General features: G+C 38.6%; 3 protein-coding genes across 3 annotated transcripts; 1 reads left to right on the forward strand and 2 right to left on the reverse strand.

The window, feature by feature from the left end:
• Positions 1–2,049: 2,049 nt before the first annotated feature.
• Positions 2,050–5,210, reverse strand: tmem167b (transmembrane protein 167B). The gene is made up of 3 exons (XM_085159660.1): positions 5,047–5,210; positions 4,211–4,342; positions 2,050–3,108 (listed from the first exon to the last, which is right to left on the reverse strand). The coding sequence occupies exons 1-3, from the start codon at positions 5,054–5,056 to the stop codon at positions 3,026–3,028; spliced, it is 225 nt and encodes a 74-aa protein (XP_085015786.1). The 5' UTR covers positions 5,057–5,210; the 3' UTR covers positions 2,050–3,025.
• A 2,218-nt stretch (positions 5,211–7,428) lies between these two features.
• On the forward strand, positions 7,429–11,447 carry LOC146518813 (protein FAM107B). Its single transcript, XM_085160082.1, has 5 exons — positions 7,429–7,683; positions 8,771–8,804; positions 8,984–9,140; positions 9,860–10,001; positions 10,149–11,447. Exons 1-5 carry the CDS (start codon positions 7,660–7,662, stop codon positions 10,248–10,250), a joined length of 459 nt encoding a protein of 152 aa, XP_085016208.1. The 5' UTR covers positions 7,429–7,659; the 3' UTR covers positions 10,251–11,447.
• A 105-nt stretch (positions 11,448–11,552) lies between these two features.
• On the reverse strand, positions 11,553–14,439 carry b3galt6 (UDP-Gal:betaGal beta 1,3-galactosyltransferase polypeptide 6). The gene is made up of 2 exons (XM_085160080.1): positions 14,112–14,439; positions 11,553–13,783 (listed from the first exon to the last, which is right to left on the reverse strand). Exon 2 carries the CDS (start codon positions 13,771–13,773, stop codon positions 12,754–12,756), a length of 1,020 nt encoding a protein of 339 aa, XP_085016206.1. The 5' UTR covers positions 13,774–13,783; positions 14,112–14,439; the 3' UTR covers positions 11,553–12,753.
• Positions 14,440–15,170: the final 731 nt, after the last annotated feature.

Genomic DNA, 15,170 nt, shown 5'->3' on the forward strand with positions numbered 1-15,170 from the left:
TAACCATCTGCAATAGAGAGATCCTGCTTTAAGTTAAAAACAATAGGAATATCTGATAATATACATGAGCAATATAACACTCACAGGGGACATCTTTTTGCCGAGTAGTACCTTTTCCCTGCTACATAGCTCATTTACACTGTGGTACGTTAATAATACTTTATTAGTGTGGTATTAATGCCAGACCATCACTTAATTATAGAGTCCTGACTGGTTAAACAAGCACAGCATTTAGGCCCTTTATATAATGACCCCAAGCAAAACCTGGCTTGCTCTCACTAGCTGCATACCTGGTTGCAAATGAACCTTGACACCACCTGTATGTCAATAAGGTGTGACAGCTGCTTGAATTTAATTACACTGGAAAGTCCAAGATTGTTTATTAGCAAATTTGGTATTTCTAAATGTTCACATGTCACTAAAGGTCTATTACTCATAACAAGAAAAGCAGACACACAAATAATAACATGAATGATGGTCAACTTCTGTTTTAGTGCCCTTTTAACGAACACGCTGACTCACAATCACACTGTCATAACTCAGAATAGACCACGCCAGGATTCCACCTGTGCTTTCCTTCCTATCACAGTAAATGTATCAGACAACTCTCAAAGGACTCCATGTCCCTCAAAGTACAGAAAGTAAGGCATATTCTTACAGATAATAACTTATCTGCTGAAGGTTGCCTTTAATAACAGAGAATGTTCACAGAGAGGGCATTGGTGGCAAAAGACACTGAAAGGCGTGTGACACGTGTAAAGAGGTACAAGGTTCACTAGGTGCTGAGCTGGGGGTTAGTGGTCTTACAGAACCAGAATAATCTAGAAACTCGGTGCAAACTTTTTACACTAGCCTCAGCACACAGTTATCCTTCATGACACATGCTGAAGGCATCAATGCTGCTGGGGGGATTTTGCTGGGGGGTTTCTGCAGCAGACTTTGGTGGGTAAAAATGAAACCAGCAAAAACACTGCTATATTGAGGGGGGAAAAAGTCACCTTACCTCATGAGAAATGACTTTAGATCCCAAATATGACGACAGAGATTTTTAAAAAGAACTGTGCTACTGCACAGGAGTGACAGAAAATAGAGAGTCAAAAATGCAAATGTTGTCAAGGCAAAACTCAGGTAGGTTGCAAGATGTGCAAAGCTGATGTAAACTACAGTTGTATCACAACGAAAAACAAAAAGAAAAAAACCACAAGGACAGGGGTGAATATACTTTATACACTCACTGGTCACTTTATTAGGTAAAACCTAATAGTATTGGGCTGGACCCCCTGTTCTCTTCAGAACTAGTTTAATTTGTAATTGTACAGATTCAGCAAGGTTTTGGAAGAGGCCATATGAGTACAGTAATTGTCACGTTCAAGAAAATGATTTGAGCTTTGTGGCATGGAAGCAGTCATCAGAAGGTGGATACACTGGTCATAAGGATATGGACATCATCAGCAGAAATACACTGGTAGGCTACAGTGTTTAAACAATGCTCATTTGGTATTAAGAAGCCCAAAGTGAACCAAGAAAATATACCCCACCACATTACAACACCAGCAGCCTGGAATACAAGTCCAAGGCAGGATGGATCTTTGCTTATGTTTTTAAAATCAAATTCTGACCTTACCATCTGAATATTGCAGCAGGAACTAAGATTCATCATACTAGGCGCCAGCTTTCCAATCTTATATTGTCAAACCTATAACATGTGGTATGGTGTTCTGGTGCTGTAGCTCATCTGCTTCAAGGCTCCATGTATTATCTTCTGTTGGTTGTAACGAGCAGCTTTTTGAGTTATTGTTGACTAGCCACCAGCTCAGTCCAGTCTGGTAATTCTCCTCTGACCTCTGGTATCAACGATTCATGTTCACCCAGAGAACTGCAACTGAATGGTTATTGTTCAGCAGTTCACTTTGACATGCTTCAATGCATTAAACTGTTGCCATGAGATTGCCCAACTAGATATGTACATTTAACATTTGAACAGGCATATTTAATAAAGTGGCTAATCAGTGCAGATAAACTTTTTTTTTTTAAAGACAACAATACATATAAATTATATGATCAACATTTTACTTAAAATTGCATTGCATTCCCTCCCAAAACAATCTTTTCTTTTGAGAATAGAAATAATGTGACAGAAATTAAGTCATAACAGCAGTATACATTTAAAATGGCATGAGAAGCACCATCCCTATTTGGCATTGCTTGTAAGTCTTCAAGCAAGACACAGCAAACACATTTTTGCAAAATTTTGAGATATGCCTGATCTGTTGCAGGTACTACTCGTTTCTCCAGAGTTTTGACAGAATTTTAATTACAGTCTAATGTGTGACATTTAAAACATGTTATCCAGTATACATTTTGATAACAAAGTATATACACAACATACACTTATTTAAAATCTGTATTTTTCTAACCTAAAAAAATGTTAACATGGGAGATCCAAAAAAGTAAATAAAAGTGTACACATGGACATTTTTATATATTAGCTTTTATCTTTCCCTCCAACACTGACAGAAGAAACAAACAAACAAAAAAGAGGTACTGGGCATGAGCAGAGTTGATCACATGTAACCTCTAGCAAATAACTAGCGTTATGTTTATTTCCAAATATACACAGGTAGGCTATTTTTAAGTTGTATACAGGTGTAAGGTATAATGCACACACAGCCCTTCAATCTTCTGCATCCTTCAGTATTAATTATTACGTGGGGTGGATGGAGACGTCAGACAGTACTACCCAACAACAGAATGTTACCATGTGACCCAGCACTCTCCCTCCACTGAAATAACTGTCGAGTACTTCACATCTGTAGTGCATACATAATATTAGTTTAGAAGTTGTGTACCCAGTCGTCAGAAGGGGGCAGCACTGACTTCACTTTCACATGGGTCCAAAGGTCCAGCGGGAGTTCATCAGTCATAGAATCCAAAAGGTGTCCCAACAACAAGGATTAACACGTGACCGCAGAGATGAGTCCATCCCCTCTCTGAAAAGTTTGTCCTTTCCCATCTAGCCTCACCATCATTTTAAGAAGACAATGTAGAAGGCCATGGCCAGGCAAGATACTGCCACAGCGATGTGAAGCCTTGTCCCAATTACTGCAGCTGAGAACGAGATAAGATGAGTTAAAACAAGAAGAAAGCATCAGACATAAAGTCAGATCTTGAGCTGAAATATCAGTGGATATTGTGACATACTACATTGTCTGGAAATGCAGTCATTTTCGGTTAATCTGACAATATAAGTGCGTGAGAAATGAAGGTATTACATCAAACTGGAAAAGTTCTTCCAGTCAAATAGTACAATAAAGCTGGCTTCGCATTTACTTCCCTTTGTTTATAATGACATAATAAAACTGTAAATGCCAAACAGCTGAACTGTTATTACCTTTACTAACAAAAGCCTAAACTACAGGCAGTTTTTGTCCGCTTTGCAGCGCTTGTGTGTTCATGTACGAATTTGTTATTATTCTTTTTTTTTTTTATCTCCATTATATCTCTGTATATAGTGAGAAGGCAAAAATGGCTGCACATTAATATCAAACATATAAGTAATAAAAACACATTTTTCATTGTTGTTCTTTATAAGCTACACATTCATTGTATAAGACAAAGTAATCAATTGCATGCACTATTAATGTAATTCTTTGAGATATACTTATTAACAGATATGTATGACGATATTCCAATGTGCCACACCACTAAAACTAGTTTAACAAAAATGCATACACAAACAACATCATACATTGTAACAAAGCTGTAATGTTGCCATTCGTTTTGAGATCAGCCACTACATATAATATTTAATATGCAGTGTAATACGTAATATGTAGTTTAATCAATAATTTGGAAGGATTTAAGAGTTAAATAAATCTCAAAACCTATATAAATATTAATAATCCTGTAACCCTACACAGTTTATATAGTATATTTCATCCAGATTGATTGCTGCTACTAGGAGGACATGCATACATACACTATGATCATTATAGTAAGAAGATGAGGAGTTCTGAGAAAGAGGGACCAGTATTTGTTGCCCTGTGATCGATTTATTATCAACCAACCTTGCGTGTTGTCATTGTTTAATTTAAATAATATATGTACAAGAGTGCAAGACAAAAAAGAAAGCAGAAGGCTGCTGATATTAAGCATATAAAAAAGAAATGGGGGAATTCATTGTGTCTGAATCATACTACATCATACTTACCTTTGTAGAACACACCCCACACTCCTTTTTTCTCTGACAGCAGCCAGTTGTTGAGGCGAGGCACCTTTTTGAGGTATGCACAAGTGCAGATAAAAAGCAGCCCAAAGACAAGGATGCCATCGAATGAATAAACTATGGAAAGGGAAAAGTGGCATTGCATGCACTTATTATATTAGAGAATCTAAGAGCACAGAGTAACAATCACTCACTTCTGTTCAGATACAACCAAATACACTCTTAAATGCAGCACAGCCTCCAAAGAGGTTTGCTTTATAAGGAAGCAAATATTGACATTGATCAACCACTAACTCCAAGCGTCATATTAATATAGTATGCAAAACAAAACTATGGATGTCACCTTCTGATTTCCTCTCTGTAGTTACCATTGAGACAAATATTTATGCCAGTGGTGAAGCATACATGTATATTTTGCCTAACAGTGATTTTTTTTTCCTTTGTCCAAACTGTGCTGTTGCTGCTTGTTGTCTACCTGGCTATCCTGAATTTTTTTTGTAGCATTAGCCACAGACACACACAAGTCAAAGCCTGATAGCATAGATACGTGTAGTCGTACAAAAAAAATTAGAAGCTAGGAAGAGGTTCATACTAAACACAGCAGGCTTTGTGACAGTACTGCTATTTAATAGAAAGACAAGTACTATAGCACTGTAATATGTGAGGAGTTTGTTTTGGTGCTAACAGAGTGGCAGTGCTGCCCAGGGCCACGTCTACAACTAGCCTAGCCTCAACTAGCCTCAATTCCATGAAGTAGCTTAACTTCCTGTCCCGCTTGTTGTCGACACGTTCTAGCTAGTTGGAAAACACGGAAAACCTACCATTTGTCATATTCGCAGCTTTCTCTTTGACGATGTTATATGACGGTTTGTTCCTCTAAACTAGCATTCCATCCTAAATTTTAAAGTAGAAATATTATGCAGTCACTCGGCTGACATTTCCGTTTCCCTGACTTAAAATCTTCTTCTACGCTTCACACTGTTGCTGTTCAGTTAGCGTTACTGCCACCTACTGGAATATTTGATTAAGAGCTCAAATTTACAGTTTTAAACGCCCCTTTAAACTTGTAATCAATTAAGATGTAACTAGAAGTTTTTACTTGTGGAAATCGGATTTATATTTTTCAAAATATGAAATGAAAAATTACAATTTCACTCACCCATCAAGTTCGACTTCTTAAAATTAGATTTAGATATCCCCAATTGAATTTCTTGATTGATATCTGTAATGCAAAGAGAAACATCTACAACACTGCAACTACTTTCAAATTGAGCTTTTAAATTATGATTTCATTTGTTTAGGGAAAACCCCTATCCAAAGCTACCTGACCCTATGTGAAAAAGTAATTGCTCACCATTGTTAAATTGTGAATTAACTGTGATTACCCATATGTTTTGGAAAGTTGAGTTCAGTTTCACAAGCCACACACAGGCCTGATTATTGGCAGACCTGCTGAATCAATAAATCAGTTAAACAGATTCACATCATGCTCTGATCTCAAGAAAAGATTAAACTTTCAAGGACTTTGAAAACAAAGTCATTGACAGTCAATTTGGACAATCAATTTCTAAGGCTTTGAATCTCCACCAAACCATGCTGAGTGTGGCAAACTTTATCAGAAGTGGCTGGTCTATTAAAATTACTCCAAGACCACATCACATCAACACCTCGTGCAGAAGGTCATAAAATAATCCAGAACAACATTAAAGAACTACAGGGTTCATGATTCAAGGTCAGAGTTCATGATTCAACAGTAAGAATGACACTGGGCAAAAATACCAACCATGTAAGAACAAAGGTCTTGAGGATCCCCAAGACTCTAGAAAAATATTCTGTGGCCTGGTGAGAGTTTGGGTCCTGTATTTTGTATTTACTTGGGTGATCTTTGTCTAATATTAAAATTTCATGTGCTTACTGAGTACCTCTCTGGTTTTTTGATGTAGGGATAAAATCACTTTAATAATATTCTACAAACTTTCTCATAAACTCTTCTTAATGCAGCACAACCAAGGCAACAAAGCTGAGAGATATTTGTAAACATGATAAGCTCTAACCTTGTGCTTCTACAGAGAGGTAATAAATTATTATAGCATTAGAAAAATGCACCGGTAAAAAACAATCAATACAGCACAAGGCAGGTTTTTATTGGTCGTTTCTTGTGGCCAGCACACTGCTCCCTGTAGGGAAATAATATGGGTGGAATGTCGAGGCACAATGAACAAACTGGAGAAAAAGGCTGACTCTGCTGCAGCTGTAAACCTGGACGCACCTTATGCAGCAGCAGAGGGAAGGATGAGGATTAAAGTGAGCTTCCACCCACACTACAGTGAGCTGACATCATTTGCCCCCGTCAAATAAATCAATTACAAGAAAGCTTCAGTCAGATTTAGGCAGAGTGACATCACAGTGCTTAACACATGATGTGAAAACCTGAACAAAAATAATAATTTATGTATTATGTATCTATGTAAAATACATAACACAAAACATTAAAAAACATTCTTAGTTGAGAATTAGATGTGCAAGTCAGCCTCTGAAGCATGTAGTGTGTGGCTTTACTGATGAGAAAACCATGAGTCCAGACTCGGTGATGTTTGAATATCCTAGACATGGAAAAGACAGAAATGTTGTCAGGGTGACAACATATAGACACCTATAAAAACACACAGACTTGTGTTGCACAGATGGGTAATCCCTACATTTCTACACTCACTGGCTCATTGTGTCAGTCTTAGATTAGCCTGTTTTTTTACTTTAATTAAATGTCTTATACTTATATATTTAATAATATATGTAATGAGGGTAGGGTAAAAGTATGCACCTTAAATCAAATCAAATCAATTTATTTATATAGCACTTTTCACAGGATAAAAACCACAAAGTGCTTCACAGTAATATAAAACAGAAATACATAAAATACATTAATAATAAAACACACAGCACAAATCTAATTAAATGCCAATCTAAATAAATGAGTCTTAAGCTGATTTTTAAAAGAATAAATACAGTCAAGGCAACGTAAAGATGGAGGGAGAGCATTCCACAACCTGGGGGCCACCGCTCTAAAAGATCTATCTCCTCTGGTCTTAAAACGAGTTCGTGGGACGGCTTTGTTTTGTTTTTTCACCTTAACAACAAAGAAAAATGCTTTATCTTTATTTTGCTGGCAGTGTTTTTTCATTATCGCTATAATGAATTGCCCTAATCCCTGCATATGCTGCTGCTCTGAGACAACAGAAGTTTCTCCCCTGAAGGAAACAAAGAGTCGTAAGACAGTTAATGAGATTTGATAGCGTGGCACCTGTTTGATCATCTGCGCTCCGGCTGCAGAACACGGGGCACCCCGGTCTCAAAAACAAAGCCGTCCTCCTCCTCCGGTGCATTCGTCTCTGAGGAACACAGCTCAGCAGTCTCTCCTTGGCATCTGCTCATCAATGCTTCTCCACCCGAACAACCAGGTAAGGCGGTTTCATTGATCGCTTTTATGCAATTATGATTAGTGAGTTCTTATTAAATGGAAAACCACATAAGGAACAACTGAATTAATTATTTGGATTATAGATAAAGATATCTATCAAAAGTAAGTGCATGTGACTTACCACCCTGGTGTATGGAAGCATATTTCCACCAAATAAATAAATAAAATAAAATATATAGAGATATAAAATAATTATATCTATTACTTTTTCTTATTTTGAGTTAGGAGTCACAGAATTCACAAAATTTCAATTTATTAAATCGACTTACTTAAATTTTGAGAAACCTAACTCAAAAAATTTAGATAGTTAAGATTTTCACTTATGGATGGAAAATTCTGTTTATTTATTTGGCAGAAGCAAGCATCAATACTAACCAGTTACTTCTTTACTTCTTCATAATTCATTTTGCAGCTGCATAGTTCATGTAGCTAAACGTGATCATTTAAATCTGGTAACATCTTTGTAGGGTCATTACTTTACAATAGAAAGAGCCTGGAGGCGACTGTTGTTGTCAGTCAGCCCTATGTGAAGAAAATTGAATCCAACTGAATCGAACTCGAGTTCAGGTTCAGGGTTTGCAATTAAAATGTATTATTTATCAGTTATACATGTCTGCTGCCTGATGAACACTGGTTTGTAAATTATTCTACAGTGTTAAGCGGCATAGAATCAAAGAAGTGTGAACTTCATCCTACTCCTTTTTGATCGTGTAAATTTTGTGATAAAGTTAGTCATGGCATTATAATGTTTTTTTCTTTAAATGTTTTATTTTATTTACGTGTTTGAAATTAAATAGTGAATCTATCAGCTATATTTCTATTTAAATGCCATATTATACAATTTATATGTATTTAAGAGTTTTTTGGGGGGTTGTTTTCCCTTTAACAGGAAGGGTGTCGAGCTTTTGCATACTTAGCTAAAAAAAGGTGTCACACAACTAGATTTTACAGTTTAGATTGCATAAAAATAATCATCATCCTAAATTTAGGCTTCAATTGATTCACACTAGAGAAATCTATTTACCTTCACTTCATATTTCACATAATTACCCCTGGTTTTCATTCAGGTACCACACAAAATGGGCATCCACAATAAAAGAGGTAAGATTAAAGTTTGATGAAAGTGAAGCTCATGGAGTTTGAGTGAATCTAAAGAAACAAACGAGCTTCACGTGATAGAAACTAGTTTTAGTTTACTTCATGAACATCTTGCTGTATACATAGGCTGTAGTATTGTGTACACTGAACAAATTGCACTGGCTTGTTATCATGTGTATCAGGCAGACGTCAGTGCTGGATGGTCCCATCTCACCAGGTGACTGAAAATCAACAACAGGAGGACAGTGACCTCATTAAACCCAGAAAGCTGCCAAATCCCGTCCTGGCTTCCCACCAACACAGAGCTCTCCATCAAGAGCTGCTATTCTGCCACAGACGGTGAGAAAACACTGACACAGGTAGCAGGTGCTGTTCACAAATGTTACTCCGCATTGTCTACTTGAGAGTTCTGCACTGAATTGTTCTTCATGTTATAGTACCTTTACTAAAAACACTCTGAGTATTTTATTAGTGTTCAAACATTCGTCCATTGGAGAATCCTCTTATTTAACCTTTTTCCCGCTGGCTGGAGTTGTGGCAGCCGTGGATTAGCAGTATGCTTAGGTGGCGTTTAATGTGGATCAAGTCAAAAGTTAAATGCCCATTTGACCCCTGTTGAGGGATCAGCACTGAGCACTGAGTGTTCTCGCTCTCAAGTCTGAGAAAGAACAAAATAATCAATGTAACACAATCAACGACATTTGTCATGCTTAAACAAGATTTCTATTAAACTTTCATTTATTTCTTTATTTCACACTTGGTTCAATAGTTACAACAGTTTTGTCCTTTCATACACACAAACCATGCTTTCCCTTGATATAACATTGCAACCATGCGTGAACAGAGCAGGTAGAAGAAAATAACTTTGAACGTTTTATTAACTATAGACACACATCTACTGTATATACCTACACAAAACAAAGGATTTGTTGCATTAATGGTAACCTTTCTGCACTTACTCATAAGAACCACATCAGGAATTCAATGTTATGGTCTTCTTGTTTGTCTTAATCTAGAGACACGTCTTCTATCAGTTTTTTTTTTTATTGTGTCCTCAGAGGTGTACTGCCAAGAAAAAAGCCGGAGCTGCTGTGTGTCCTCGAACAAAAACAGAGACAGAAGAACAAGCAGGAGCTGGCTCTCCACCCTCCCTCTGACTTGGAGGTGAAGCTACGTATACGCCAGCAGAGAATGCAATTTGTAAGTACTCTGATTTTTAAAAAAGCAAAAAAAAAAAAAGATGCAGGGAATTCTACAATAATAATGCGTATACTTTTTGAATATTTGCATGCTGACTAAAATTAAATCGTTAGAGAGGACATCCAACAACACATATCTGTCTTGCAGTACGAGCTGGAGGAGAAGAGGAGGAGCGAAAGTCTGAAGAATGTGCCAGAATTTATTCGTGTGAGACAAACACTGAAGCACATCGCAAATCCTTCCCTGTGACGATTCGAGAAAATCTGCACATACCGTTAACGTGAAGTCCAGACAGATTCTTGTTGACACTGTAAATTGAAAGGAACACGATCCTTGAATGAGAACTGTTTGTATGTCAGAAAACAATAATCAAAATGTATCTGTGATAATTTTGACAATGTTTAAGTGTGCCGACTCATATAAACTGCAGTAGTTATGAGTTGCAAAAAGGCTCCTCCAAGCTTCACGGTGAAAAAAAATTCAATTTTGCTACATATTACATTTCAGAGGAAAAAAATATAGATCTTTTAAAATGAATGCCATGGGTAAAGATTTCAGCCACAACAATGGAACCACTGCTGCTGCCAGGTAAAGGACCACAGCCACATTGATCCTTTTGTTATGATGCAAATGCAGCGTTTTGCTTACCTTGGGCAGACTTCATGTAGTTACATGCGGCTCAGGTTACTCTGACATATACCACCACCGAACTTTGCATTGTTGCAGACTGAGAACACAGTCTCTTTGCTTGGCACACGCTGACACAGCAGGATGGCGAGATGACGAGGCCCACCACAGTATAAGAACTTCCAAGGACCAGTTGAAGGACGACAACAAAAAGCCCAAGATGTTGCCCCAGGCTCCAAAATCCCCAGATCCCAATTAACTGAGCATCCTGGACATGTGTCCTATATGCTGCTGCCACAGGACCTTCCCAGAGATCCCGTGTCTCTATAACAACAGATCAACTTTAGTAGCAAGAGAGGGCCGTGGCGTGTTGGCACATCAGTTTTTCAGTATTAATAAAGCAGCATTATATTCTTAAATCTTAGCAGGACCAGCCTTTTGTAGAGTTTTCCATTATGAATGCATTTGGCTGTAATGTGCCCCTTTAAACAACTGATGTAAAAGATTTACATGACAAGAATAATTTATTTCTTTTTTTAATAAAACATCCAGGGGCAGCTGACCATTTACATATTTATATATATATAAAAAAAGTGACAAACACTTGAATTGCATTGAATTAAAATCTGCTACTGACAACACTGAGAAAGAGTCATTATTCACAACAATGTAACAGCAGTCATTAAAAACAAAACAGAACAAATAAAGAGCTTAAATGTTGCCTTTTGTGCAGCAGTCTTCATTTGAAGCGCTCCAATGTATCTTACCCCTTTGATCAAAGCTGCTGTACAGATTTCACAAGTTTTGGGAAACAGCCACTGACATCACAAAGGTGGGTTTCCGTTCGGGAGGCTAACATCAGAGAAAACAGACAACAGATGAATAACGATTGAGAGAAATTAAAACAAGTCTTCATGCTTAAAAAAAAAAAAAAAAAAAAAAAAAAAAAAGTGACTCAGTGCCAGCCGGTAGTCGACTCCCGCATCTGTGTTGTGTTGTAAACAAAACATTCAGATTTATGCCTCTGTACAGTAAAATATCCACGCCTGGACTTTAGTGCTCTATCAGAAATGTAAGTACCATAACAGAATTCTCAAACAGGTTCCAACATGAGGAAAAAAAAGAAGTCCTGCCGAATCCCACATGTTCGCCCATTTTCTCGTACACATTCTCAGAGACACGCGAAACCTTGAGCGCCATCGATTGTAAACAAAAAGTCAATCTACGACTTTTGTAAATTTTCTCAAACATATTTTAAATACAAACTGTATCCATGAGCAGCGACCACACCCACTGCAAGCCCGTCCAAACTCAATACCAGTGTGTCATGTTTGCCGCAGAATAAAATAACAAAAGAAAAAAGGTAGACATTAACAGAATCAACAGAAGGGTAACAATCTCCTGTCTGTGTTTTTCTTGTACTAGCTACTATACTGTAATAACTTTAAAGCATATCTCATATATGTAGAAAAAGGTACAGCAGGTTAAGAGAACATACAGACACTGAAAAGAAGTAGGCAGAAGGTGATAAGGTTAAGCACTGACAGTAAAACCGAAGGGGCTCAACAACGAAGCAGGACTGAAGATGGCTTCTGTTAAAATACTCGAGGAGCAATATCTCTTGACGGTTCAAGCCAAGCCGTAAAACTGATACCCGACATCGTACTTCAAGCTGTCGCTCTGATTTAAATGGGTGATTTTAGCTCTATAACCACATAAAAGCAAGTATTAATGCGTGGAGCCCCCAAAAGACTGTTTGAAACACAGCTTTAGATTTGTGAAAATGTGAATCTCTTCGTTCATGGCTTTTTCTCCATCCAAACCCTCACCACCACAGCTATAACATGTCAAACCCACACAAAAGGGAAATGAAACTAATTGTAGGTTTAGAGCTCCTAAAGCTGCTTTAACACGATAAAACAAAAATAAAATCAAAAAACAGTGAATTGCACCCTTTTTGTGTTTTCACAAATGCTACAATTTGTATAATGTCTTGTATCAGTTAGGTGACTTTAAACGGTCTAACAATGGAGACTTGGTGGAAAGGAAAAATCCGATAACATTACTGACTTTGACGACATGACTATAGATATAAAGCGAACTTCAGCCTTTTAGAAAACAATGATTACGGGATCCCATCCTTTCTTTGGCAGCACTGTGAGGGTGGCACACTCCAGTCATACACGTAGGACAGACGCAGCTTGACTTCCTCCTTGCAGAGCTTGCCATCGCGCTGCAGAGTCTGATGTTTTTCCAACATGTCCTCCAAGCTCTGCTTGTGCGTCACCAGGTATTTGTTGTTGCAACCGCGTGATTTGTACTCTGTGTCAAAGCGTGGGTCATGTGTCCGCCGGATGTCTACCGGTGCCAGCCACGCGCCCAGCGACACGTCCTCGCTCTGCCACGTCTTGAAGTATCCTGCATTAAGACGCACGTAATGCACCAGATCGGCCGAGAGCACGTAGCCGCCGCCCAGCGCGTAGGGGAGGTAGTAATCGCACAGCTCCCACGAGCTTTCGCGCCACTTCCCCGCCGATTTCACCCGGCCTCTGCCTGAGAAGAAGCCCCAGTACAACCGGTTGGGCTCCTTCCCCTTCAGCTCCTCTTTGAGGAGGTCCAAGCGAGCGAAAGTGTCGTCATCTGCTTTCAGGACAAACGTGAACTCCACGTTCTGGTCCAGCCAGGTGTACATGTGCAGCAGTTTGAGGGTCAGGTTCTCGTAAGAGTCTCGCAAGTCGGGCAGTAAGAGTAAGTCCTTGTGCCGCCCTTGCTCCGTGTTAAGATTCTGAAGGTCCTCACTGGAAAGGCCCTGTGTTCCTACTACAAACATGGCCAGAACATCAGAGTCCCGCTTGGCAAGCCAGGTGCTGCGGATAATACTACGTCGCTCCGTGTACTTCGGGCCTGTTGTGATGAGGACCACGAGAAATGCTGACAAGTCTTTGGATGCAGAGGGAGGATTCTGTTGCGCTGGGCGGGACTGAAAACCGATGGCTTGGGGGGCTCTGCCAGGAGGATCGGGGTGACCCTGTTTTAGGGTTTCTGATGTGCATTTTGCTAAGAAGACAAGAACTACAGCAAAGCTGCAAACTGTGCCAATGACCAGCGCTGTCTTGTGGCGGCACACCAGACGAAACAGATTCATGATGCGGACTCTGGGGTGAAAAAACAAAAGAGGCAGAATATATTAGCTTTATCATCACAAATTATAACTGTCAAACATAAATATGAACAAGTATGGTTAAAGAGGAATGAGCAAAGAGCTTTTGCGTCTTTCTCTTTTCACGTAGATGCTTTATGCCTTGGATAACTGCAGCTATCGAGCGAAATAGCAAAGTAACCTCAGCTCTTTCACTCACCCATGATTCTGCAGCACCACCTGGTTTCTAAGCTTAGTAGCTTAACAGTACACACACACACACACACACACAAAGAAATGCGGTAACCAGTTATGAACTGAATTGAAGAGAATTTGTTAGTTACCTGAAATGAAAGCGTGTGCCTGTGGTGTGAACGGTACAGCTGGAGCGGACCACTGATAGCAGCTTTGCAGAGCTAGCGTTAGCTACCGAGACCAGACCATCTGCGCACTTTGTAAGCTCACTGCGCTGTATGCAAACGCAGAAAGACAGCTCATATTGGAAGGAAGGATGGAAACTTGGTCTTTTCACTGGGTCAGTCTGGGTTACAATAAGCAGCCTCTGTCATTCACCGTTCAGAGATCCGCACACAAGGTATCAATGCAATCACTGTCTACCTCCAAGTAGTGTCACTTATGGGTCTTCGTGACGCAGGGGAAACGGAAGTGAACCTCCGCCCCCCCAAAATAGAGGTTTTAAAATGGCGAAAAGATAGGTTTATATTGACAAAGATTTAATTTAATTTTTATTCTTAAAAATGAGCATAAGCAAATAGACAAACACCACAACTCAATTTTGCAGTTTTTTGCCAAAAACGGATAAAACACAATGATTACAGTAATTTAAAACAACAACAAAAAAGAACAAAAAAAGAGCTGCGACATCTATTTTTGCCACTTGTGATAATAAATAAAAAATCTAAAATTAAAGCAGACTGAAGAAAATTGAGTGCTGTGAACAGCTGTAAACTACAGCATGCGCAGTAGTCATTCTCCAGCTTGGAGCCCAGACCGGATGTTATTTTGTTTACTTCAAAATATAAGCATGCAAGTCCTTTGGCAAATTAAAGATTTGGAGGGTTTGAGCATGAACGGCCTGTTTAAGATCGCGTCAAAACATCTCAAAAGGATTTATGTGAGGACTTTAACTAGGCCATGCCATTTTTGCCAAGTCTCTTTCTTATTGTTGAATCATGAACTCCTTAACGCCTTAACTGAGACAAGTGAGGTCTGCACTAAGCTATTTAAATACAAATCTATCATCGGCAGTCATCTTATCATAAGTTAATCAGTCTTTAATCTGCCTTTATTAGCTCTCGTGTGGTTTTTTTTTATTATTTCTTTGTAATTAATTATGGATTCTTCTTGAATTATACCTTTTTCCAGTTATTGTTCCTTTAGTT

The sequence above is a fragment of the Neolamprologus multifasciatus genome, chromosome 5 (genome assembly GCF_963576455.1).
Source record: "Neolamprologus multifasciatus chromosome 5, fNeoMul1.2, whole genome shotgun sequence".
Lineage (NCBI taxonomy): Eukaryota > Metazoa > Chordata > Actinopteri > Cichliformes > Cichlidae > Neolamprologus > Neolamprologus multifasciatus.

Coding starts and splice junctions, on each gene's coding strand:
- tmem167b (XM_085159660.1), bottom strand. Junction 3,109..4,210: donor GTGGGGTGTGTTCTACAAAG/GTAAGTATGATG, acceptor TCTCGTTCTCAG/CTGCAGTAATTGGGACAAGG.
- LOC146518813 (XM_085160082.1), top strand. CDS start 7,660: ATGCTTCTCCACCCGAACAACCAG. Junction 7,684..8,770: donor TTCTCCACCCGAACAACCAG/GTAAGGCGGTTT, acceptor GTTTTCATTCAG/GTACCACACAAAATGGGCAT. Junction 9,141..9,859: donor CTGCTATTCTGCCACAGACG/GTGAGAAAACAC, acceptor TTGTGTCCTCAG/AGGTGTACTGCCAAGAAAAA.
- b3galt6 (XM_085160080.1), bottom strand. CDS start 13,773: ATGAATCTGTTTCGTCTGGTGTGCCGCCACAAGACAGCGCTGGTCATT.